Source organism: Polychytrium aggregatum, assembly GCF_025602895.1.
Source record: "Polychytrium aggregatum strain JEL109 chromosome Unknown BJ171scaffold_98, whole genome shotgun sequence".
NCBI lineage: Eukaryota > Fungi > Chytridiomycota > Chytridiomycetes > Polychytriales > Polychytrium > Polychytrium aggregatum.
In genome coordinates, this window is record NW_026516300.1 from 18,729 (window position 1) to 45,257 (window position 26,529).

At 53.1% G+C, this 26,529-nt stretch overlaps 3 protein-coding genes across 3 annotated transcripts; 1 reads left to right on the top strand and 2 right to left on the bottom strand.

The window, feature by feature from the left end:
* Window positions 1-3,418: 3,418 nt before the first annotated feature.
* On the top strand, window positions 3,419-3,796 carry BJ171DRAFT_432319 (kinase-like domain-containing protein; the record flags this gene model as incomplete). The annotated part of the gene is made up of 1 exon (XM_053107909.1): window positions 3,419-3,796. A coding segment is annotated over one exon (378 nt), but the record flags the coding sequence as incomplete, so codon positions are not given.
* Window positions 3,797-11,611: 7,815 nt separating this feature from the next.
* Window positions 11,612-12,356, bottom strand: BJ171DRAFT_642909 (uncharacterized protein; the record flags this gene model as incomplete). The annotated part of the gene is made up of 1 exon (XM_053115793.1): window positions 11,612-12,356. The coding sequence occupies one exon, from the start codon at window positions 12,354-12,356 to the stop codon at window positions 11,631-11,633; it is 726 nt and encodes a 241-aa protein (XP_052961967.1). The 3' UTR covers window positions 11,612-11,630.
* Window positions 12,357-13,725: 1,369 nt separating this feature from the next.
* On the bottom strand, window positions 13,726-13,884 carry BJ171DRAFT_432328 (uncharacterized protein; the record flags this gene model as incomplete). Its single annotated transcript, XM_053107910.1, has 1 exon — window positions 13,726-13,884. One exon carries the CDS (start codon window positions 13,882-13,884, stop codon window positions 13,726-13,728), a length of 159 nt encoding a protein of 52 aa, XP_052961968.1.
* Window positions 13,885-26,529: the final 12,645 nt, after the last annotated feature.

Sequence of the window (26,529 nt, forward strand, 5' to 3'; positions counted from 1 at the left end):
CTCTTCCCCTCTTCCAGGATCTTCTGGATAAACTTTCTTCTGCCCGCGTCTTCTCACACCTTGACCTTCCTGATGCTTACCACTTGGTTCGTGTCAAGAAGGGCGATGAGTGGAAGACTGCTTTTGTTTGTAAATCTGGCTCATTTGAGTACAACGTTATCCCCTTTGGTCTTTCGAATGCCCCCGCTGCTTTCCAGTTTTTTATGAACGACATCTTCTCGGACCTCCTTGGTGTCTGTGTTGTCATTTATCTTGACGACATCCTGATCTTCTCAAAAGATCCCCAGGAGCATGAGGAGCATGTTAAGCTTGTTCTTTCTCGCCTTCGTGAACACTCCCTTAAGGTCAATCCGGCCAAGTGTTCTTTTGACCTTTCTGAAGTTGACTTTCTCGGCATGATCATTTCTGCCGATGGCATCAAAATGGACCCTGCCAAGGTCGAGGCCGTTTCTCTTTGGCCTGTTCCCTCTTCTGCTCGCGATATCCAAGTTTTTATTGGTTTCGCAAACTTTTACCGCCGCTTCGTCAAGGACTTTTCTGCACTTGCTCGTCCTTTGACTTCCCTCACCACCAAATCCTCCACCTTCTCTTGGTCTCCCGAGGCCCAAGAGGCTTTTGATTCTCTTAAACGTTCTTTCACTTCCGCACCTATTCTTCGATACTTTGATTTCTCTAAACCCGCTGTCATCGAGCCCGATGCTTCTGACTTTGCTTTGGGTGCCGTCCTTTCCCAGTTTGACCCTGACGGCGCTCTTCACCCCGTTGCTTTTCACTCTCGGCAATTCCGTCCCGCCGAGGTGAATTATGACACTCACGACAAAGAGCTCCTTGCTATTGTCGATTCCTTCACTGCCTGGCGTCATTACTTGATGGCTGCCGACCCTGATCATCCCACTCTTGTCTTCTCTGATCACCAGAACCTTACCCGGTTCACTTCCGCTTCTCAACTTTCTCGCCGCCAGTTCCGGTGGGCCCAATTCCTTTCTGACTTTGCTTTTCGCATTTACCACCGCCCTGGTCGCCTCAACACCAAAGCCGATGCTCTCAGTCGCCGTTCTGACTTTGAGATAAAGCCTGGTGACTCCCTCCACTCCACCAACTTCCTTCAGCTGTTCGAGTCTATTTCTCTCGACAGCATCACTGTTATCGGCTCGAACCCCGACTTTCTTTCCGAGATTCGAGCTGCCACCCTTTCTTGTTCCCTTCTTTCTGATTTTAACGCCAAACGTCTTGATGGCGATTACTCCTTCCGTGACGGTCTCCTTTACTTTAAAGACCTGATCGTTGTCCCTTCCGCCGAGCTCCAGCTCAAAGTGTTTGAGCAACGTCACTGCTCCGCTGCCGCTGGTCACTTTGGTCTTGCCAAGACCGTTGAGCTCATCTCCCGGGACTTTCACTGGCCCCGGCTCCGTAAGTCTGTGCGTCGCTTCATTGCTAATTGTGAAGCGTGCCAGCGAGCCAAGCCGTCCCGTCACTCCCCTTATGGTTTACTTCATCCTCTCCCCGTTCCTTCCGAACGTTGGTGGGACCTGTCGATGGACTTCATCACGGATCTCCCACCTTCGAACGGCTTTGACTCCATCTTCGTGGTTAAGGACCGCCTGTCCAAACAAGCACACTTTGTGCCCACCACGAAGACGGTTACAGGCGAGCAAACCGCCGAACTCTTCCTCTCCCACATCTTCCGCTTGCATGGTTGTCCCCGGTCTATTGTTTCGGACCGAGGAACTCAGTTTACTTCGGCCTTCTGGAGGCGCTTCAATGAGCTTCTGAAGACGAAGATTTCCCTTTCTTCTGCCTTCCACCCCGAGACCGACGGTTCGACCGAGGTTCTCAACCAGGTCATCGAGCAGTATTTGCGTATCCATTGCAATTACCTGCAAGACGACTGGACCCTTCACCTTCCCCTTGCCGAGTTCACTTACAACAACTCGGAAAACACTTCCACTGGCATGACTCCCTTCTTTGCAGTCCATGGCCATCACCCCATTTTCGATCCCTCCATCATCCGTGATCCCTCTGTTGTGCCCTCTGCCGAAGAACGTGTCGACCGACTTCAGACCGTTCTCGAGGATCTCAAGGCCAACCTCCGGGTTGCCCAAGAGTCCTACACCGTGCAGGCCAACAAATCCCGTCTCCCCACTCCCGACATCTCCGTTGGCGACCTCGTTTTTCTTGATCGTCGCCACATCCGCACCCTTCGTCCCTCCAACAAGCTTGACCAGAAAAAGCTTGGCCCCTTTAAAGTTCTTCGCCGCATCAACCCCGTTGCCTTTGAACTTAAACTCCCTTCCACACTCAAAGTCCACCCCGTCTTTCATGTATCCCTCCTTGAACCCCGAACGAAGGACATTGTTCCCGAGTTCACCCAACCCGAACCTCCACCCATTCTTGTTGACTCCCAGGAAGAGTTTGAGGTCGAGACTGTTCTCGATTCTCGGCTCTTCCGCGGTCGCTTACAGTACTTGGTTCAGTGGAAGGGCTATTCCGAGACTGACCGGTCTTGGGAGCCCGCTGCCAATGTTTCCCACGCCACTGATCTTGTTGCTGACTTCCACCTTCGCTATCCCTCAAAGCCGAAGGCGACGCCCGGAGTTCGTCGCTAAGGAAGGGGATGATGTTAGGGATAGCTCCTGCTTGTTCTCCACTTTGACTGCACACTTGGCTGTTCTTTTGCCTTTCTGTTTGTTTGTGTGTAGCTTTGCAGTTCCCCTCCAATTTTCCGCCCTTTGCCTGTCTTTTCCGCTCCTTCCGCACTTCCGTTTCCCCGCGCTGCTCCGCTTCCTTTGTCTTCTTCGCACGCGCCGGTTTGTTTGTGCACGCGCCTTGCTGCGATTGGTTGCAATTCGGCTGCCGGTCATGTGTCCCCCCACCGGTGACTCATGACCTGCCTGACCGCCCCGATCTCTTGTTCATCTCGCATGCATTTGCCCCAACCTTGTACTTGACCAATCCGCTTCTTGGATGTTGACTCACATTGCTTCGCCTTTGCACGTTTCTCCTGCCTGGTGCTTCGCTTTTGCTTGCGCCTCTCTCGCTTTGGTACTCTGCCTGTCTCGGTGGTCCTTCTCGGCCCTCGTTCGTGCATCGCCCCTTCGCCCTGCTCGATCGCCCACTTTTCCCTCCCTTGGCCGCCCTTCGCTGCCAAGTCCGGACTTGTCTATAAATAGCCTGACTCCCGCGATGTGTAGTCGAACCTCAGCGTTCAAAATAGGACTAAATAAAGTGCCTTCTACTTTATTCTCTGAGTGTTCCTCACGTCTCATTTCGAGACAAGTCTTATCTTGAACGGATCTTTGCTTTCCTCGCTCCCTCTCCGAGTCCACTTCGGACTCTACCCTTGCTTTCCCTGAGCTCACTTCGAGCTCACCTTCTTCTTTTGCCGTTGAGTCCCCTTTGGACTCTAACACTGTATCGCAACCGGAATATCGAAACCTTTATGTCGGCCCACCCGGTCAACCTCGAAACCAAACTTCGACGGACGACCGAGATCGCAGAAGGACTGGCGCACATACACGAGAAGCGATGTGTCTATGTCGACGTCAAGCCAAACAGCTTCCTCCTCGATGACCGTGAGTCGGTTCGACTCAATGGTTTCCCAAATTCTCTGGTCTTGCAGGAGGGCCTCGACGGACGCGAACAAATCCCACTCCCCGATGACGAAATCGAATATGGCACATTTACCTACTTCGCCCCGGAACGCACCACTCAACGTGCGACACCCAACTTCAACACCAATATATATGCATACGGAATTGCATGTATCGAAATCCTCTCAGACTTTGGGAATCTTTGAGGCACTGAAATCACGACGATTGACGACTTCCGCGAGCAACACACCGCCGGCAATTCTCCGATCGTACCAGAGTCGATCCCAGCGCCCGTTAAGGAGCTCCTTCTGGAGTGTGTCTCGAATGACCCGAAGGCCCGGCCGACAGCCGATCAAGTTTTTCGCCGCATGGATGCACATATGAAGGATTCTTATGCCAGGTCAACACATCGAGACGAAACACCGACCCCAGCCACCAGTCAATAAGAAATGGATCGAAGAACTCAAAGATATAGTGGCTTCCAAAATTGACCCAATGTTTTGGTCATTCGACTTTGAACATCGGCTGCTCTGTCAACCCTGCTCCGATCTGCATCAAACTTTGCAATAACGTAGCCTGGCTACTCTGTATTGACTGTGTCAAGTATGGTTGCACAAAGTTCCAATCTGGCTGGATGGTGCTGGTTCGATTCCGGCTCGAGCATTGGGACAATTTTGGAACCCTTTGATTTTTGACCCCCAATGACCACTCTCACCGCTGTAATACTTTCAATTTTGCTGAGTTAGGCTTGAAACTTTGCAAACAGGTTTTACAAGGACCAGTCATCATTTTGTATGCATTGGAGTTGTTCAAATCACGTGGACACACCGCTTTGACCAGAGTCCATAATGACCTTCATGTGCAAGTTGGAACCCATAAAGTTGTGCAAACTTCGCCAGTTTGATTGCTAAAACATAAACACCAAGTGATTACAACATGGTTGGAACAAAGCCGAGGTCATTCGATTGGGATTTGATCAACTTCAATCAAAGGGGACTACTTCACCGATATCAATCAAACTGTGTTTCGAATTCCAAATCGAGCAAAAATCACTCGAATTTGGATCTTTTCGCTCATTATTCACTCAAAATGAATAAAAAATGGTGATGGAGTACGTATTTCCAACTTTGAAACTATCAGAGTTTATTACACTGGCACAAGGTCGATGCCATATCTGGCTGACTCTTTCGAGAATCGTTGAGAGGACGATATTATTATTCTTACTTAAAAGAAGGAGGGATCTTTGCTTTAACTGTTTTTTGATACTTTAAAGAACAAACTGAAATACATATACCTCCAACTGTACGAATATTTTGGACTGTAAGCATCTTGGTCTAATAGTGCCATATATTGATTTGTCAAACAAACAGGATAGTGTCGATTTGGGGTCGAGATTCGCTGGGAATACCTTCTGATAAGATTAGATGTGACAATGGTGCCGAAAGAAATCATCATCGTCGTGATATTTGCACTTGAACGAGCTTGAATCTATATTTAGGGGCAGAATACATGTTTGAGTCTGATACGGCAGTAGAGTCGCTTCGATTCAACTTGATCATATCCCAATCGAATGACCTCGGCTTTGTTCAACCATGTTGTAATCACTTGGTGTTTATGTTTTAGCAATCAAACTGGCGAAGTTTGCACAACTTTATGGGTTCCAACTTGCACATGAAGGTCATTATGGACTCTGGTCAAAGCGGTGTGTCCACGTGATTTGAACAACTCCAATGCATACAAAATGATGACTGGTCCTTGTAAAACCTGTTTGCAAAGTTTCAAGCCTAACTCAGCAAAATTGAAAGTATTACAGCGGTGAGAGTGGTCATTGGGGGTCAAAAATCAAAGGGTTCCAAAATTGTCCCAATGCTCGAGCCGGAATCGAACCAGCACCATCCAGCCAGATTGGAACTTTGTGCAACCATACTTGACACAGTCAATACAGAGTAGCCAGGCTACGTTATTGCAAAGTTTGATGCAGATCGGAGCAGGGTTGACAGAGCAGCCGATGTTCAAAGTCGAATGACCAAAACATTGGGTCAATTTTGGAAGCCACTTTATAAGGACCCTAGGGGAGAAGCTCCTGGAGGAGGACCCAGTGAATTGCCGCCCATTACAGCCCAGTGATCATCACCCTTCCTTGCCTTGCCCGCATTTCCTCCTACCACCTCACTCACCCCTGACACAAGTGGAGTGATCAAAACATTTTGATAATTGTGGACAACTCTGTACTTGTCAGAAACGGGGACTGGACAGGAACAGGTTCAAGAGAGAGTGATGATCCTACTTTTATTGAGAGGATATTTCACTTGAGGTCTTGCCCATCCAGGGGGAATCGTCCCCTATTTAACTGGCTGGGCAAGCCTCGGTTTATCAAACACACACATGGCCCCCAAACAGGGGGCAGGGGGCAGGGGAGGGAAACAATAAAGAGAGGCATGGCCTCCGGGCCACACCAAATGTTGAGAGGGCTGATACAAACAGAGGAAGGTGTCAAAGTACTCAGCCCCGGGGGAACCTGGCCGAGGGAGGGTTTAGTTCATGACAAGCGGGGGCTGTCGCCTGCTCGTTTCCCTGGTCGATTTGATCTTGCCTCTCGTAGAAGGTGCCTTGATCCAAGGTCTCGACAGTATTCAATCTGGCGATGTTCATTGGGCATTGAGAGGCAATATGCCCGAGCTTGCGACAGCGGAAGCATCCACCTTTGCGCCAAAGAAACTCTTTCTCACGCTCGGTTAGTTTGCCGAGGGGGCCCTGTTGAAGGTGATCGATTTCCATGGCGTCCGGGTCGCGAGTTGGCACTCTGAAGCGGGGTCCGGGCTGAGGGGGTGCTGGAACATGGAAAGTGGGAGGGGCTTGACGAAAGGTGTTTCGCACAGGATGGTGTATGGCAGGGGTTGATGTGTCCCTTCGCGGTGGACGCATATCGTACGCGTCAGACACGATGAGTTCGTAGCGCTCCGCGATCATCATGGCTGTGTCGAGGGCGGGTTCGACGATGCCGAAAAGCTTCCATTCAACTTCGGCACGGACCTTCGGTTTGAGCTTGGACATGTAGCGCTGCACGTTGACCTTCTCGCTGACATGGTGAGGAAGTTCAAGAAGTAATTCGCGGAATCTAGAGTTGAACGAGGCCACCGTTCCGACTTGACGAATGTTCTCGAACTCATCCTCGTAATTTCTCATGGAAGAAACAGGAGTGAAGGTGTCGCGGATGAGGGAGAGCATGGAATTGGTTGTCATCTTCTTGACGGCAGTCTTGTTTCTAACAGAGTAGAGTCTCCACCAGGTCTTCGCTGGTCCGCGGAGGTTCATTGCAATCGTGGGAATCGCGGTGGCATCGTCGAGGGTATAGTACTTGATGAATTCGTCCATAGAGAAGACGAATTCCTCGACGATGGCGGCCTTGCGCTCTCCGGAGAAAGGTGGCGGAGGGGGCAGCTTTGGACGATTGGATATCTTGAGGCTGTTAGTAGGTTCCGATGTGAATTGGGCGAGCACTTGTGCTCGAAGTTCTGGCGACAGGTCCTGGAGGGCTTGGAGGCATCCTGCAATAGAGGAGCCTTGTTCCGATGCTACCATGTCATCACCCATGATGCAAGATAGGAGATAAATATAAGGTGTATTTGATCAAGTGAGTCCCCCGGGATTCCAGGTTTCTTTTCTAGGGGGAAGTCTTCTAACTCTCTGGTGGGAACGCTGTCCGAGCTCCTTAAGTACCTCCTCTGAACACAGTTCGGAGATTTAGGTGCAGAATCCTGACTGAGACTCCCCTGAGTCTCCCCTGGGTTACGAATCATGATCCTATGCAACATGGGGCTGAAGGTGGGACGGACATGTGACGTCCTCGACGTGACCATGTCACACTGCGGTGGCCTGCCTGCGGTGCGTGAAAACGCAAAGCGCAGCACAGGTCACGACCCACTGCGCCGCGCAGTACGCGCAGTACGCGCAGCACAGCGTCGGAGATACCATCTCCTACACTCCCACACTTAAGACGGCTTCCTGCGAGGAGCCCTGCGTGTACTCTTTATTTGGGACTCCTCGAGGTGTTTACCGTATTTACTCAGCTCCTCGGGTGCATGGGACAAGTCCTCCAGTGTTTGCCATGTGTTGCCCGAGTGTGGGTAACCAACCCACTTGACATAAAATCGAAGTGAACCATCAGCCACTTTCTTGTGCCTCACGATCTTCTCCACTTCATATTCTTGGGTGTAGTATTGTCCGAGATCGTCTTCCAGTGGTGCGTCGTCTGGGACACCTTCGTCGGCGTCGGGGAATTGTGTTGGACTGCGGGTCGTGTGGCGACGCAGCTTGGACACATGGAAGACAGGATGGAGCTTGCTTCCAGGTGGCAAGTCCAACAGGTAGTTGAGGGGACTGGGTGTCAAGACTGGACAACGGGGCAAGCAGCGAAGTGCGCAAGAGTCCTATTGCAAGACTCGAACGTAGGGAGAGGAGTGGGGACTGGACTGGGACACAGAGTGTCAAGTGTGAAGCCAAAGTTTTATTCTAGATCCAAGGCTTAGGATACTAAAAATACAAAGTTCATTTCAAGGACAAGGCAAGATAACTAGGCAAGATACAAGGCAAGGAAACTCGGTTCATGACACTGGGTCGGGCCGCTATCTTGAACGGTCCTCGGTACTTGGGCAACAACTTCTTTGACTGGGCTTCGGGGACCTTGATGTTGTCGGCATCCAGGTAGACAAGGTCTCCGACTTCAAAGGAGACATCCTGGTGTCGACGGTCGTAGTGTCGGGCCATCACTTGTTGCACATCCGCGAGCGCGTCAGCGATCATCTTGTGTCGGACTTGATGATCTTTGACAAAGGCACTTGGTTTGGGAGGCAATCCAGCTGTGGACTCGGTCAGTGTCAAGGAGGTGGGGACATCAGGCTGGAATCCGTAGAGCGCCTCAAAGGGGCTCAAACCAGTTGTGCTCGACTTGGCGGTATTGTATGCAAACTCTGCATGACTCAGCTGTATGTCCCAGTCGTCTTGGCTGGTCGAGGCGTCTGTCCTCAGGTATTGCTCGAGGGTGCGGATCGTCCGCTCGGACTGTCCGTCCGTTTGTTGGTGGTGTGAGGTTGACATGTTCAGCTTGGTGCCGAGATGGTCGAACAGACTTGTCCAAAACAAGGAGGTGAATCGGGGGTCTCGATCACTGACGATGGACTTTGGGAGGCCGTGGTGCTTGAACACATGCTTGAAGAACAGCAGTGCAAGGTCAGGCGCGGAGCATGTCGTCTGGCACGGCACAAAGTGTGCCATCTTGCTGAACCTGTCGACAAAGACAGCGATTGCATCGTGGTCCAACTTGGTCGTCGGTAGATGCGTGACGAGATCCATGGACATGCTGGTCCAGGGGCGGTCGGGAACAGGCAGGGGTTGCAGCAATCCTTGCTCTCGGGTCGTGCGTGACTTGACCATCTTGCAGGTATGGCAGGACTCGATGTACTTCTCGACGGTGCGCTTCATTCCAGGCCAGTATGCGACTTTGGCCAGTCGGTCGTATGTCTTCTCGACTCCAAAGTGTCCAGCGAGGGGCGAGTCGTGGACCTCTTGGAGCAACTTGGTCTTCAACGACGGAATGTCCGGCACACAGACACGGCTGTCCTTCTTCAGAAGGAGCAGGTCATCACGCACCGTGTACTCGGACGATTCGTCGTCCTTGGGGAGCATGGACACCTTTCGGAACAGTTCTCCGAACTGTTTGTCGTTGGCGATGTTGTCTCGGACAACATCCAGCATCGTGTTGTCGACACTGACAGTCGACTCGTACAGTGACGCCAATTGGTAGTCGGGGCGTCGGGACAGTGCGTCAGGCACCACATTGAGTTTGCCTTTCTGGTATACAACCTCGTAGTTGTACTCGGCGAGGAACTCCATCCATCGCGCTTGGTGTCGGCTCAGGTTCTTCTTGGTGTCGAGGTAACGCAGTGACTGGTGGTCTGTAACGATCTTGAAGGGCTTGGCGGTACCGTGGAGGTACACTCGGAACATTTGCAGCGCGTAGATGATCGCGAGTTGCTCCTTCTCGTGCACGGGATGGTTGATCTCGTGTTGGGACAGTTTGCGCGACTCGAAGGCAACGGGCCTTCCCTCCTGCACCAAAACAGCTCCCACCGCAAAGTCGGAGGCGTCGATGTGCACGGAGACATCCGTGTTCGGGTCAAACACGGCGAGGACAGGAGCGTTGGTCAAGGCGTGCTTGAGAGTCTCGAACGCTTGGCGTTGGGGGTGGTCCCACACGAAGGGGCACTCTTTGCGGAGTAGGTCTGTGAGTGGACCGGCAGTGCGCGCCAGATCGGGGATGAATCGGCGGTAGTAGTTGACGAGACCGAGAAACGACTGCACGTCTGTCAGATCACGGGATCAAGAGGAAGTCAAAAGAAGATAGAGAAGGGTTTTATTGATCTTAGCGAGGCTAGGATCCAGAGTCAAGTGTGTCTGGGGTCGAAGGTGATGACCAGAAACATGAGCGGGCGAAGGCGGGCTATTTATCTGTCTGGCGGTCCCGGAGGCGAAGCCTGCCGCAGCGGGGGCGAAGCAGCGGAGGCGGCGGGACAGCAGCCAGGCAGCAGCGGCTAACCGGAGAAACATATGAAAGTCTGACAAATGCTCGGTGGCTGACAAATGCGGGTGACACAGCGTCTGACTAATGCATGGTCGATGACAAATGCAGGGAACACAGAGCGGCGTGTGCAACATAAGAGCAAAGGAGAAAGGAAAGGCGTCGCAGGACAAAGGAAAAAGAAAGTGTGCGACGCAAACAGTGACACAAGTGCGACGATGCAGCCTGACGGGCAGAGAGATCTGTGACACTCGGTGTACTATGACACATTGTCATCGATTCTCCTTCATTATTTTCGTCTTTGGAGTCAGAAGTCAAGTTAAATATGACACCAATCAGCTCGGATAGAACAGAGCAGTATAGCCCAATACAATACCGTTATTATCGTCTGTCCGACCGAATCGATGCCGATGTCGCCAGAATATTTGTCTCCAGAGTCAATGACGTCGTGCCAGTCAATACCCTTCCTGGAAACATCATGGCAGAAAGCTGTTTTGATACATACCTACTCTCCTTTGCACCTAGGGGATTGAATTGAGGATGAGCTATCAAAGCTTGGCTCCTACGAACGAGCTGGTCCACGATGGCTCCGGAATCGAGATGAACTATTCCATGTTCTGGCATCACAGCGGCTTTCCCCGCCCCGCGAACTTGACTTTCCGCACCATCCCTGTCCGTTTTGGTCGCTCCCCGGTCCCTCGAGGACCTTTCTTGCACTCCGAGGTCCCTTCTCGCTTCCTCTCGCTCCCTTCTCGCTTCCTCTCGCTCCCTTCTCGCTTCCTCTCGCTCCCTTCTCGCTTCCTCTCGCTCCCTCTCGCTCCTCCCTGCTCCTCCCGGTTTCCCACACTCCGTCCCTTCGGCTCCCAGATTTCTTCCGGGGTTTCACCGTAGTTTAGCCGCCCTTCCGTTTTTCCGGCGCCTAGCCGGAACCGTTTCGATCCCTCCACCATTCTGCGCACCAATAGTTTCCTTCCACGACTTTTGTTTAACCTCGTGGCTGGCCCCGTGCTCTTGCCTCGCCCTCTGAGTGGCTCCCGACGACGCCACCGGTTAACACATGCCGCTGGGCTGTGGCAAGCCTCTCTCTCTTGCACCTCGCATGTTCTCGCATCTTTTACTTGGTTCTCGAGTGCTACACAGCCCCCGTCGCGCACTGGGACCGCTTTCGCCCGCCACGTCCCCCGAGGGTATCCTGGTCTTTAAAGCGACCTGTGTCCGTCCGCATGCGTCGCACTCCAGTCAGAAAATTAACGTTTTCCCTTAACCACCTCTTCTACCAAGCACCTGGTCCGGTATTCTCCCTTGCACACACACCCTCCTCATCGTTTCCTCACAGGAATGTGGGGTTGACAACGTATTTCGAACTTGCAAACGTATGCCCAAAGGGCCGGGTGCTGAGTCGTTTGGGCATTGAAGAGCAGCCTTCAAAACTTCCTTTTATTTCGTTTGCCTCGATGGTAGAGCTACTTGCCTCGGTAGATCGTAGCGAGAATGGCGGTGGCAAACGGATACCAGGCGACACTCGCCTCCTCGAGTCTGGGAATCGCCGTCTCCTCGACAACGTTGTCCGAGTATATGACCGAGAGGCCGTATCGACTCGGATATCCGATGCCCAGCATGTACACTGCGACAGTGTCCCCGAGTATGGCGGCATTTTCGACGGCATCGTAATAAGTCTTCAATTTGTTGCGGGTAATTTGATATTTACCCTCCGATCCGACGCAGCGGTTTATCACCAGCCGAGCAAAGACGGCAGAGGCAGTTGCTCGCTCGGCCTCGGTGTACATCGTGGTGTCCTCGGGTGCGTCCATAATCTTCAAGAGCCAGCGGTCGTCGTAGAAGCTCGGGGACGGGGAAGGGTAGCTCCGGAAGAGGCGCTTGGCGTCTTGGTCCAGAATCGCTTTCTGTACGTCAAACTCACCATATCGATTGGTGAGGTAGTCTCCGTGGCCATGGTAGATATCCATCCCATTCATGTCGAGCCAAAGGCGGAATTGGACCAACTTGGAGCCTCGAATGAATGAGTCGATAGTCTTGCAGGTTTGCTTGAGTCGGAGCAGGGTAGAGACATCCAGACGCCGGAGGAAGAATTCGTTGGACACCACAATGGAGGCTTGGACCAGAGGCGAGACTTGGTGGTCTTGAGGGAGACAGAGACGCTTGCCGGAAATCTCGGGAGGGTCGACCATGGAGGCGAGAGTGGTGGAAGAGAGACTGCTTCAGAGTGAATGTTGATTGTAGTAAATGTAGTAAGAGAAGTGCGTAAGTCGTAGGATAACACTGGATAGGGTGGGAGAGGTGTGGTGTGGTTGCGTCGGAGACGGAGGTAACGGGTGCCCTTTTATCATCGGGGGACGCATCCGCTGCCTGCGTGCAGATGGGAAATGTCTATTGGCTGGGGTTTGTTTCAAAATCGATAGCAAGGCATTCTCCTTGATGGCGTCCCAGATAGGATCATATGGTGCGAAAAAAGATAGGCCTTGACATCCTGAATGCCAATCACCTACATTTGATCCGTTTGGGGTGGTCAGCATGATACATGCGGCTCCTTCGAGTGTCTCGGTCTTGTCGTTCATTGTACCTATCGTGTAACGACGGGCAGGCAACGGGATGGCGAGGCGACCGGAGGTAGAGAAAGGATCAGGAATGGGAAGATAGAGGGCATAGGCGAAGGAACGATGTGTATTCGAAAGAGCGGGTACAAGACTACGAGATGATACATCTTGCTGGAGCACCACAACCGACGGATTGCCTCTATTTAGAGGTGCTCCAGCAAGGGGACGAGGGGTACATGCCCGATGCACACGTGTACGAACGATTCCGGCGAGTGGCGGCCCTCGTTCAGTAACAAATTGGGAGAAAGTTGCCATTATTCCTTGTCGTCATGTTTTTCTCCCTGATGAATATTGAGTGGGGTCGAGACCATATGCTCATAAGCACATGGTACAGTGGCTTCCAAAAGTGTCCCAATGATTTGGTCATTCCACTTTGACCATCGCCAGCTCTGTCAATCCTGCTTCGATCTGTATCATACTTTGCAATCACCGAGCCCTGCTACTCAATATCATGTGTACCGAATATGGTCGCACAAAGTCCAAATTTGGAAGTGTGATGCAGGTTCGATTCCGGCTCCATCATTGGGACACTTTTGGAACTCTCAACCAAATAATCGTAAATTCGATATTTTATTATAAAACTGCTGCTGATTTACAAGTTTAATACTTGGTGGGGCCTCACTTGGCCTTGATCACTGCAGCCATGCGCCTGGGCATGCTTTAAACCAATGGTTTACTGTCAGGGTTCAAACCGCACTTTCCCACGGCTGGAACCACGTGTGACTCGCTTCCCGATCCAGAATGCCTGTCCGCGCTTGGGTTACACGAGCGCGTCTGTCCAGTCCCGTTTATTGTTCCCACAGTCATGTACCATGGGAAGCCAGATAAATAAACCACTTCCCTCGCCCGGCCCTTCCCAGGCGAGTGAACCTCTCCCAAGCTTCTTGCCCAGTCTCCACGACCCCGTTCCTTGCACCACGACCCCGTTTCCCAGTCCCAGTCCCTAACATTTACACACATCGGCACTAAGGCCGTCCCATATGGTCTTGATGTTATCGAAGAGGTCGTGAAATCCACCCGGGGTCTCAAACTTGTTGAGTTCACGCTTGAAATGGCTCCAGAGATGTTCAATGGGGTTCAAATCAGGAGATTGAGGGGTCATGTTAGAGTCCGAAGGGGACTCAACGGCAAAAGAAGAAGTGAGCTCGAAGTGAGCTCAGGGAAGGCAAGGGTAAAGTCCGAAGTGGATTCGGAGAGGGAGCGAGGGAAGCAAAGATCCGTTCAAGATAAGACTTGTCTCGAAATGAGACGTGAGGAACACTCAGAGAATAAAGTAGAAGGCACTTTATTTAGTCCTATTTTGAACGCTGAGGTTCGACTACACATCGCGGGGGTCAGGCTATTTATAGACAAGTCCGGACTTGGCAGCGAAGGGCGGCCAAGGGAGGGAAAAGTGGGCGATCGAGCAGGGCGAAGGGGGCGATGCACGAACGAGGGCCGAGAAGGACCACCGAGACAGGCAGAGTACCAAAGCGAGAGAGGCGCAAGCAAAAGCGAAGCACCAGGCAGGAGAAACGTGCAAAGGCGAAGCAATGTGAGTCAACATCCAAGAAGCGGATTGGTCAAGTACAAGGTTGGGGCAAATGCATGCGAGATGAACAAGAGATCGGGGCGGTCAGGCAGGTCATGAGTCACCGGTGGGGGGACACATGACCGGCAGCCGAATTGCAACCAATCGCAGCAAGGCGCGTGCACAAACAAACCGGCGCGTGCGAAGAAGACAAAGGAAGCGGAGCAGCGCGGGGAAACGGAAGTGCGGAAGGAGCGGAAAAGACAGGCAAAGGGCGGAAAATTGGAGGGGAACTGCAAAGCTACACACAAACAAACAGAAAGGCAAAAGAACAGCCAAGTGTGCAGTCAAAGTGGAGAACAAGCAGGAGCTATCCCTAACATCATCCCCTTCCTTAGCGACGAACTCCGGGCGTCGCCTTCGGCTTTGAGGGATAGCGAAGGTGGAAGTCAGCAACAAGATCAGTGGCGTGGGAAACATTGGCAGCGGGCTCCCAAGACCGGTCAGTCTCGGAATAGCCCTTCCACTGAACCAAGTACTGTAAGCGACCGCGGAAGAGCCGAGAATCGAGAACAGTCTCGACCTCAAACTCTTCCTGGGAGTCAACAAGAATGGGTGGAGGTTCGGGTTGGGTGAACTCGGGAACAATGTCCTTCGTTCGGGGTTCAAGGAGGGATACATGAAAGACGGGGTGGACTTTGAGTGTGGAAGGGAGTTTAAGTTCAAAGGCAACGGGGTTGATGCGGCGAAGAACTTTAAAGGGGCCAAGCTTTTTCTGGTCAAGCTTGTTGGAGGGACGAAGGGTGCGGATGTGGCGACGATCAAGAAAAACGAGGTCGCCAACGGAGATGTCGGGAGTGGGGAGACGGGATTTGTTGGCCTGCACGGTGTAGGACTCTTGGGCAACCCGGAGGTTGGCCTTGAGATCCTCGAGAACGGTCTGAAGTCGGTCGACACGTTCTTCGGCAGAGGGCACAACAGAGGGATCACGGATGATGGAGGGATCGAAAATGGGGTGATGGCCATGGACTGCAAAGAAGGGAGTCATGCCAGTGGAAGTGTTTTCCGAGTTGTTGTAAGTGAACTCGGCAAGGGGAAGGTGAAGGGTCCAGTCGTCTTGCAGGTAATTGCAATGGATACGCAAATACTGCTCGATGACCTGGTTGAGAACCTCGGTCGAACCGTCGGTCTCGGGGTGGAAGGCAGAAGAAAGGGAAATCTTCGTCTTCAGAAGCTCATTGAAGCGCCTCCAGAAGGCCGAAGTAAACTGAGTTCCTCGGTCCGAAACAATAGACCGGGGACAACCATGCAAGCGGAAGATGTGGGAGAGGAAGAGTTCGGCGGTTTGCTCGCCTGTAACCGTCTTCGTGGTGGGCACAAAGTGTGCTTGTTTGGACAGGCGGTCCTTAACCACGAAGATGGAGTCAAAGCCGTTCGAAGGTGGGAGATCCGTGATGAAGTCCATCGACAGGTCCCACCAACGTTCGGAAGGAACGGGGAGAGGATGAAGTAAACCATAAGGGGAGTGACGGGACGGCTTGGCTCGCTGGCACGCTTCACAATTAGCAATGAAGCGACGCACAGACTTACGGAGCCGGGGCCAGTGAAAGTCCCGGGAGATGAGCTCAACGGTCTTGGCAAGACCAAAGTGACCAGCGGCAGCGGAGCAGTGACGTTGCTCAAACACTTTGAGCTGGAGCTCGGCGGAAGGGACAACGATCAGGTCTTTAAAGTAAAGGAGACCGTCACGGAAGGAGTAATCGCCATCAAGACGTTTGGCGTTAAAATCAGAAAGAAGGGAACAAGAAAGGGTGGCAGCTCGAATCTCGGAAAGAAAGTCGGGGTTCGAGCCGATAACAGTGATGCTGTCGAGAGAAATAGACTCGAACAGCTGAAGGAAGTTGGTGGAGTGGAGGGAGTCACCAGGCTTTATCTCAAAGTCAGAACGGCGACTGAGAGCATCGGCTTTGGTGTTGAGGCGACCAGGGCGGTGGTAAATGCGAAAAGCAAAGTCAGAAAGGAATTGGGCCCACCGGAACTGGCGGCGAGAAAGTTGAGAAGCGGAAGTGAACCGGGTAAGGTTCTGGTGATCAGAGAAGACAAGAGTGGGATGATCAGGGTCGGCAGCCATCAAGTAATGACGCCAGGCAGTGAAGGAATCGACAATAGCAAGGAGCTCTTTGTCGTGAGTGTCATAATTCACCTCGGCGGGACGGAATTGCCGAGAGTGAAAAGCAACGGGGTGAAGAGCGCCGTCAGGGTCAAACTGGGAAAGGACGGCACCCAAAGCAAAGTCAGAAGCATCGGGCTCGATGACAGCGGGTTTAGAGAAATCAAAGTATCGAAGAATAGGTGCGGAAGTGAAAGAACGTTTAAGAGAATCAAAAGCCTCTTGGGCCTCGGGAGACCAAGAGAAGGTCGAAGATTTGGTAGTGAGGGAAGTCAAAGGACGAGCAAGTGCAGAAAAGTCCTTGACGAAGCGGCGGTAAAAGTTTGCGAAACCAATAAAAACTTGGATATCGCGAGCAGAAGAGGGAACAGGCCAAAGAGAAACGGCCTCGACCTTGGCAGGGTCCATTTTGATGCCATCGGCAGAAATGATCATGCCGAGAAAGTCAACTTCAGAAAGGTCAAAAGAACACTTGGCCGGATTGACCTTAAGGGAGTGTTCACGAAGGCGAGAAAGAACAAGCTTAACATGCTCCTCATGCTCCTGGGGATCTTTTGAGAAGATCAGGATGTCGTCAAGATAAATGACAACACAGACACCAAGGAGGTCCGAGAAGATGTCGTTCATAAAAAACTGGAAAGCAGCGGGGGCATTCGAAAGACCAAAGGGGATAACGTTGTACTCAAATGAGCCAGATTTACAAACAAAAGCAGTCTTCCACTCATCGCCCTTCTTGACACGAACCAAGTGGTAAGCATCAGGAAGGTCAAGGTGTGAGAAGACGCGGGCAGAAGAAAGTTTATCCAGAAGATCCTGGAAGAGGGGAAGAGGGTAGCGGTTCTTCTTCGTGATGGCATTGAGGCCCCGGTAGTCGACGCAAAGGCGAAGACCACCATTGGGCTTCTTCACGAAGAAGCAGGGAGCACCAACGGGAGAAGAGGATTTGGAGATCCAACCACGTGCGAGGGCGTTGGTCAGATACTCCGAAAGAGCAGATTCCTCGGCCGGGGACAAAGGATAGACTTTCCCCGGCTTTGGCAAACGAGGTTCCTTTCCATCCTCGGTCCGTACAAACTCAATAGACAAGTCATACGGACGGTGAGGAGGCAAGGAAGAAGGAGGGTCAGACTTGAGGCTGAAAACGTCGCCAAACTCATTGTATTTGAGTGGGACACCTCGAGAGTCAACAGGGGTGCCAGACTCGGCATACACCTTCGTCGTGAGCACGGACCTTATCGACACCGTAGGATACGTCTCCGGCGAAGGAGGACGGATATCCATTTGGGCAGCGAAAATGTCGAGCTTGTCTTCCCGTGCAAGACGGAGAAGACTCGCCGCATTAACGAGCTCAATGTCGGGTGAAGATAAAGCCGTTGGCTCTTCAGAAAGCGAAGCGGAGTCAAGGCGGGAAGAAAGGGAAGGCGAAGTGCCAAAGGAGGGAACCGGTGTAATGAAAGGACCGGAGGGAGGAAGAGTCAGAGGCGAAGTGCCCGAAGGGGGAGGCGAAGAGCCGGAAGCGGACGAAGTGTCCAAGGAAGAAGCAGAGACATCCGCGAGGATGTGTCCATCAGCAAGGCAAGAGGGATCGGAGAATGAAAGGGAGAGGGACTTCCAATTGACAACTGGATTATGCAAGCGCATCCAGGGAAGACCAAGAGTGATGGGAGTGGTGGAGAGTCGAGTCACAAGAAAAGAAATCGACTCGGTGTGGGAACCAATGGTCAGAGTCACAGGAACGGTTTGGAAACGAATGAAACCGGCCGAAGAACCATCAGCAAGGGAAACGGAGTAAGGAGTAGAAAGAGGGATAAGAGAGAGTTTATGGAGATCCGCAAAGGCAGGATCAATGAGGGCAAGAGCGGTACATCCATCATCAATAAAGACAGAAAGGGAGATGGAGACCGGGCCAGAAAGACTCATGACGATAAGAGTGGCCGGAAGAAGAAGCTTATCGTCCGATAATGACGAGTCAAAAGGGGAAGATGTTCGTATCGCCGAACAGACCACCTCGCTTACTTGCGAGGTGCTGCTCGGCTGTGGGCATTTCCCGAGTTCCGTTTGACCAGAACCGGGCACTGCTGAACATCGCGACTGCCGGGACAAGACTTTTCCCCGCAGTACAAACAGAGACCCTGCTCACGACGTCGCTTTTTCTCGACGTCGGAGAGCTTAGCAGGGCGGACCGAGACAGAGTCAAGGTCCATGGGAGTGGGTGCAGAAGAGGAGGAAGAAGAAACATGCGCGGGAGAATGGTGGTGATGGGGAGCAGAGCGAGAAGAAGGAGGAGGAGGCTGGGAACGGGAGGAGACCTTGAGACGATGAAGAGCATCGTCGTACTCGACCGCTGCCTTGATCAACTCAGGCAGGGAAGCGGGAGCGGGGCGGAGACCGATCAGGTGGAACTTGACTTCCGACTTCAGACCCTCCTTGAAGAAGTGCATCTTGGTGGGTTCGTCGGTCTGGACTCGGGCGGCAAGTTGGACGAAGCGGGTGGCGAAGGCTTGGCAGGACTTAAGTTGAACCAAGCGCTTGAGGTCGTTCAAGGCCTTATCTTGCGAGGAGGCCGTGTCCTCACCGAAGGTCGACTTGAGGGCAACTTCGAAGTCGGCGAAGGAAGCAGGGAAGCGGTTGGCCATGTAGAACGCGGCCTCGTACCACTTGAAAGCCTCACCGCGGAGGAAGGAGGTTGCGTAAAGGACCTTCTGGCGCTCGGGCGCGAAGAAGGCGGGATCGGCGAGGAAGACGAGGTGGCACTGGGCGAGGAAGGCCGTCGTCTCGTCCCGGGAACCTAGGAACTCCTTGGGCTTGTTCACCTGGTAGACCTGGCGGGGAGCGGAGGCGGGAGCTTGCAGATCTTGGATCTGACGATGGAGAGCAGCGTTCTGGGTCATGAGGGCGTTCATACGCTCCTCCATGCGCGCCAGATACGCGTTGAGATCTGCAGGGGGTGCAGCAGGCTCAGCCATCGGATCGAGGAGGGAAAGAGAGGCGAAAGAAGAAGAAAGGCCGGGGAGCCAAGAGGGAGCGTTCAAAATGATGTTAGAGTCCGAGGGGGACTCAACGGCAAAAGAAGAAGTGAGCTCGAAGTGAGCTCAGGGAAGGCAAGGGTAAAGTCCGAAGTGGACTCGGAGAGGGAGCGAGGGAAGCAAAGATCCGTTCAAGATAAGACTTGTCTCGAAATGAGACGTGAGGAACACTCAGAGAATAAAGTAGAAGGCACTTTATTTAGTCCTATTTTGAACGCTGAGGTTCGACTACACATCGCGGGGGTCAGGCTATTTATAGACAAGTCCGGACTTGGCAGCGAAGGGCGGCCAAGGGAGGGAAAAGTGGGCGATCGAGCAGGGCGAAGGGGGCGATGCACGAACGAGGGCCGAGAAGGACCACCGAGACGGGCAGAGAACCAAAGCGAGAGAGGCGCAAGCAAAAGCGAAGCACCAGGCAGGTCATGAGTCACCGGTGGGGGGACACATGACCGGCAGCCGAATTGCAACCAATCGCAGCAAGGCGCGTGCACAAACATACCGGCGCGTGCGAAGAAGACAAAGGAAGCGGAGCAGCGCGGGGAAACGGAAGTGCGGAAGGAGCGGAAAAAACAGGCAAAGGGCGGAAAATTGGAAGGGAACTGCAAAGCTACACACAAACAAACAGAATGGCAACAGAACAGCCAAGTGTGCAGTCAAAGTGGAGAGCAGGCAGAAGCTATCCCTAACAGAAATATCGACTCGTCTTCGACTACCGAGCTCTCAATAAGAACACCGTGAAAGATCGAACGGCCCTCCCTAACATGAGGGAGATCGTGGACAGACTCTCGAAGTGTCGAGTGTTCTCGAAGCTGGATTTGCAGCGCGGGTTTCATCAGATCCGTATTGCAGAAGAAGACTCACCTAAAACAGCCTTTCGCACGAAGTATGGGCACTTTGAATGGGCCGTGATGCCCTTCGGGCTTGCCAATAGCCCCTCCGTATTCCAAGCAGCAATGAATGAAATATTCCGAGAGTACATTGATGACTTCGTGTTCGTCTACATTGACGATATACTCATCGCCTCGGAGAACGAAGAGGATCATATCAAGCATATCGAGTTGGTTCTGGAGAAGATCAAGCAGCATTCCTTCAGAATTCGCCCAGAGAAGTGCTCATTCTTTAAGGATACCGTCACGTACCTCGGTTTCATAATCGGAGAGGGCTTGATAAGAGTCCACCCGTCACGCACTGAAGCGATCAAGAACTATCCACGACCTCGAACTGAGCATGAGCTCCGAAGTTTCTTGGGACTTACCAATACGATCATGCACTTCATCCCCAAGTACACTGCCGTCGCAGGCCCGCTGTCGGCCCTGCTGACAACCCGCAGTGCTAACTCGACCAAACTTGTTGAGTGGACTCCACAAACGGAGGCTTGCTATGAAGAAGCAAAGAAGATGTCACCGCTCTGTCTCCACATGATCGACACTTCCAAGGATATTCATTTGTTCACGGACTGGTCGGAATCAAGTGCTTCAATAGGAGGCTGGATCGGTCAAGATTTAGACCAGTCCGGGAACATCAAGCCGATTGCATTCAATTCTCAAAAACTCCATGGATCGGAATTGAATTACTCACCATACAACGGCGAACTGCTTTCCATTTGCCGTCATCTGGAGAAGTTCAAAAATTATCTCGTCGGACTAAAGACTTACCTCCACACCGACCAGAAGGCACTGAGACACATCCTTGAGTCCAAAACCCTGAACAAACGTCAACAGCGCGCAATCGACCTCATGTTGGACTTCGATCTTGAAATCCAATGGATCCCCGGAAAATGGAACAGGATTGCGGATATCCTCTCACGTACACCCCCAGCTGTATCAAAAGCAACTCAGGTCTCGATTGTCAATTCGATTATCCAACTTGGCCCGGACCGGCAATCCTTACTCGAAGATATCAAAGATCGCTATGTTAACGATCAGATATTATGGGCAATCATAACGGCACGCAAAAACAATTCAACCGAGAATCTTCGGCCTTGGATGAAAGCACAACTCCATAGATTTCGCCTGGAAGACGACATCCTATACTTCGACAATCGGATTTGCATCCCGGGAGCTGAGCTCCGTAGCAGAATCATTCGAGACTTTCACGAATCGGTTTGTGCAGCGCATCCAGGAACGAATACCTTGCACCAAGCAATATCAACTCACTACTACTGGTCATCCATGAAGAAGGATATCGTCAACTGGGTCGCCCGCTGCGACATCTGCCAAAGAGCGAAGATTCGGCGTCAAAAGGCCTTCGGACTGTACAGCCGCGTCCCGATTCCAAACCGCAAAATGGACACCGTATCACTGGATTTCATCCTTGGGCTGCCTCCCATCCAAGATCCCAACACCGGGAGAGTATTCGATGCGATAACGATATTCGTAGATTCTCTTACCAAGTACGCCATCCTCATACCCGGAAGTAAGCGTGATACTGCACAGGATATTGCTCGTCAATACTTTGAGGAAGTATTCATGCACTTTGGACTTGCAAATACGATCGTTTCGGACCAAGATCCACGATTCAAATCTCAATTTTGGAGGTCGTTCAACGGCATATTGAAAACTCAGCTTCGGATGGCGTTTGCATACCACCACGAATCTGCGGGACAAGTCAAGCGATTCGTAGCGACGACCGCAGAGGCGATTCGGTGTTCAACCCTAGGGTTGAAGTCGACCTGGTTGAGTCAGCTTCCTTTCATCCAGTTTGCGTTGAATAATCATTCCTCAGCCTCAACCGGATATACAGCATTTTTCCTTATGCATGGACAGCATCCCCGCACACCCGAAAATGCCGAAGTAATCGATCATACCGATCCGGCTGCACAGGGTATTGAAGAAATGAAGGCCACGCTCGCCATTGTGAGCGACAACATTAAAAAGGCTCAAGACAAGGCCCTGCTCTATGCCAACCAGCGCAGGCAAGACATCAATGACGAAATCGGAGATCGGGTTCTTATTGACACGACCGCTTACCATTTCAATTCAGACATTGTCGAGCCTTCTAAATTTCGGATGCCTTACCTAGGACCATTCATCATCATCGACAAACTTGGAACAACCGGGTATGTCATGAACACCCTCTGCCTTTGCCCACTTCCTTCCTTTGCCTTTGCCCTTTCCTTTCTGTTTGCCTGCCTTAGTGCTTTCCCTTCCTTCTGTTTGTTTGTTTCCCGCGCTGTGCTGCCTTGTTGTCTTCCCGCCAGCACGCGCGCTGTCTGTGTTCCGTTCCCGCTTCCTTGCTGTTGGTCATGGGTTACGCCCACGACGCCGCCTCGACGCCGCCTGACGCCTTGGCGCCGCCATGCCGCCGCCACTGACGCCCGCTGACTCACGGATCCCGAGTCACGGCTGCCACCTGCTTCGCTCGCTGCTTCGCCCTCCCCGCCGCTGCTTCGCTCCTGCCCCCTCGCTCTGCACCGTCGATCCTTGGCGCTCGCATAAATAGCCCTCCGACCAGCCTCTGTCTTTTGCCTTCGTCTTGCCACTTCGTATTTTTAGTATCCTAAGCCTTGGATCTAGAATAAAACTTTGGCTTCACACTTGACACTCTGTGTCCCAGTCCAGTCCCCGCTCCTCTCCCCACGTTCGAGTCTTGTATTAGGACTCTTGCGCACTTCCCTGCTTGCCCCGTTGTCCAGTCTTGACACTTGGCAAGACCTTCAACAACCCCCCACTTGCCCTGCCTCTGCCCCCGTTCCCTTCGCTATATCTTTTACCAATGGCTTCCCTTCGGGCCTTTCCGAGCCCGAGCTCCAGGCCATCCGTGCGGTCATTATCCAGTCCGCCGAGAACGCCCGTTCTCTCCAGGACTTTTCCCAGTTCCTCCACGATCAGGATGATGCGCTCAACCGCATCACCGATCGTATGGACCAGGTCCTGGCTCGCCGTGAAGAGGATGTCCGCCAAGTTGTCGCTGCCAGTGTCCAGGAGGCCCTCCGCAGCTACCAGGCCCAGCTACCTCCTCCTGCTCCCGCTCCCGCCCCGATCCGTCGTGCAGGTCGCCCCTACTTCGGCGTACCTGACGACGTCGATGATCCTGCCCAAGACCCCGAGGACCACTCTGCTGGTCGCAACTCTGCCACCAGGCAGATAGGTCCTCCCGACCGCTTCTCTGGTAAGGACCCGAGCCGCTGCAATGCATTCCTTTCGCATTGCAGACTGGCCTTCGTGTCCAACCCTCCCCTCTTCCAGACTGAAAGGGATAAGGTGTTTTACGCCTTATCCTATCTCGATGGTACTGCTGCAGACTACATGCAGCCGTACATCGATCAGTTGGAGAGAGACCCCGAGTGCTCTCCCCCTGCCATCCGTGACTTTGCCGGTTTCTCCGAGTGGCTCCGTGCTGCCTTTGGCCAGGTTCAGCCCACCATCGCCGCTGCTCGCGAGATGGTCAGGCTTTACCAAGTCACCTCCGCCGCCGCCTATGCCGCCGAGTACCGCCGCCAAGCCGTCCACCTCGTCACTTGGTCCCAAGACCCTCTCATGTTCCACTTCGAGAGTGGACTCAAGCCCTCGGTTCAAGATGAACTCTCCCGCCGCTCCTTCGACAACCTCGAAGATCTCATGCAAGCGGCGATCGCCATCGACAACCGCCAGGAGGACCAACGCTCCCGCCGTCCCAACCACCGCTCCGCTCCTGCTCCTGCTCCTGCTCGTCCGGCTCCTCTCCCTTTCCGTCCGGCTCCTCGTCCCTTCGCTCCTGCTCCTCCTCCTCGCCCCGCTCAAGCCTTCAACGTTCCGCAGCCAATGGACCTCAGCCAGGCTTCCGCTCGCAGGCTGACCGCCGAGGACAAGGCCGCCCTCCGTGCAGCCAACCGCTGCTTTTATTGCAAGCAGGAAGGGCACATTGCCCTTCGCTGCCCCAATAAGGCATCCTCCCGCTTGGCTGTCATCGATGCTTCTTTGGCTGTCGTTGATGTGAATAAACTTGACGACCAGGAAAACTTCTCTGCCTAGAAAAGGTCGGAGGAGCTTTCCTAGGCGTCAATCATGTCATAAATCTTCCTCCTGTAAATGTCTCCACGGTAAATCACTCTTCTGCCTTTTGCCATCTTGCCCCCGTCACCATTGCCACCGTTTCCACTGCTCTTGCCTCTTCGTCTTCGCCTCCCGAGCCTGACATCCAACGTCAGCCCTCCCTCGCTGTGACTCTGCTGTGCGGTCCAGAGTCCATACGGGCAACCGCCATGATCGATACCGGCGCGGTTACTTCGTTTATGGACACTGGATTCGCCGCAACCCACGCTCTCCCCACCTTTGAAACTTCTTTCGTCATCACTCTTGCCGATGGTTCTTCGATGGAGTCTAGTCTTGGAGTTTGTGTTTCTATGATCACAGGCATCAGCCACTATGAACAAATCTCGTTCGCGCTGATTCCCTTGGCTTCATACCCGATCATCTTGGGTATGGATTGGATCAAGAAACACAAACCCTACTTTGACTGGCACCATGATTCTATTTTCTTGCCTTGCACCTCTATCCACAGTTTGGCCTCCCCGTTCTCTCCCGAGCCACAGTCCTCTAGGTCCAGCCCTGCCGAGCCGCCTGCCGAGTCCCCTGCTGTTAGAGTCCAAAGGGGACTCAACGGCAAAAGAAGAAGTGAGCTCGAAGTGAGCTCAGGGAAGGCAAGGGTAAAGTCCGAAGTGGACTCGGAGAGGGAGCGAGGGAAGCAAAGATCCGTTCAAGATAAGACTTGTCTCGAAATGAGACGTGAGGAACACTCAGAGAATAAAGTAGAAGGCACTTTATTTAGTCCTATTTTGAACGCTGAGGTTCGACTACACATCGCGGGGGTCAGGCTATTTATAGACAAGTCCGGACTTGGCAGCGAAGGGCGGCCAAGGGAGGGAAAAGTGGGCGATCGAGCAGGGCGAAGGGGGCGATGCACGAACGAGGGCCGAGAAGGACCACCGAGACAGGCAGAGAACCAAAGCGAGAGAGGCGCAAGCAAAAGCGAAGCACCTGGCAGGAGAAACGTGCAAAGGCGAAGCAATGTGACTCAACATCCAAGAAGCGGATTGGTCAAGTATAAGGTTGGGGCAAATGCGTGCGAGATGAACAAGAGATCGGGGCGGTCAGGCAGGTCATGAGTCACCGGTGGGGGGACACATGACCGGCAGCCGAATTGCAACCAATCGTAGCGAAGCGCGTGCACAAACGAACCGGCGCGTGCGAAGAAGACAAAGGAAGCGGAGCAGCGCGGGAAAACGGAAGTGCGGAAGGAGCGGAAAAGACAGGCAAAAGGCGGAAAATCGGAGGGGAACTGCAAAGCTACACACAAACAAACAGAAAGGCAAAAGAACAGCCAAGTGTGCAGTCAAAGTGGGGAACAGGCAGGAGCTATCCCTAACACCTGCTGAGGTCCCCGCCGAGCCTGCCGTGTCCCTGCCCGAGTCCAAGATTGCTCCTGCCAAGTCCCCAGCCGAGTCCCCAGCCGAGCCCGAGATCCTCCCTGCCTTGCCTCCTGCCGTGCCCAAGCCCAGTCCTGCCTTGCCTCCTGCCGTCCCAAAGACCAAGGCCAAGACCCAGTCCCTGCCCAGCGTCAGCCTGATCGGCAGCATCCCCTTCCAGCACGCCGTCCAGAAGGAAGGCCTGGAAGTGTTCCTCTTGGATGCTGCCCGAGTCCTGTCCCTCTGCTCCGTCGACGCTGGAGCCAAGCCCAAGGCCGAGCCCTCTGTCCCCTCCAAGTACTCGTCCTTTGCCAAGGTGTTTTCCAAGTCCGAGGCCGACAAGCTCCCCCAGCACCGCCCTTACGACCACACGATCCCGTTGGTCGAAGGTGCGTCTCCGTCGTTTGGGCCCGTCTACAACCTCTCCAAGCCGGAGATGGACGCCCTCCACACCTACATCCAAGAGAACTTGTCCAAGGGTTTCATCCGCCGTTCCGAGTCCCCTGCCGGTGCCCCAGTCCTGTTCGTCAAGAAGAAGGATGGCTCCCTCCGTCTCTGCGTCGACTACCGGGCCCTGAACAAGATCACCGTGCCGAACCGTTGTCCCTTGCCCCTGATTGCCGAGACGTTCGACAACCTCGGCAAGGCCAAGATCT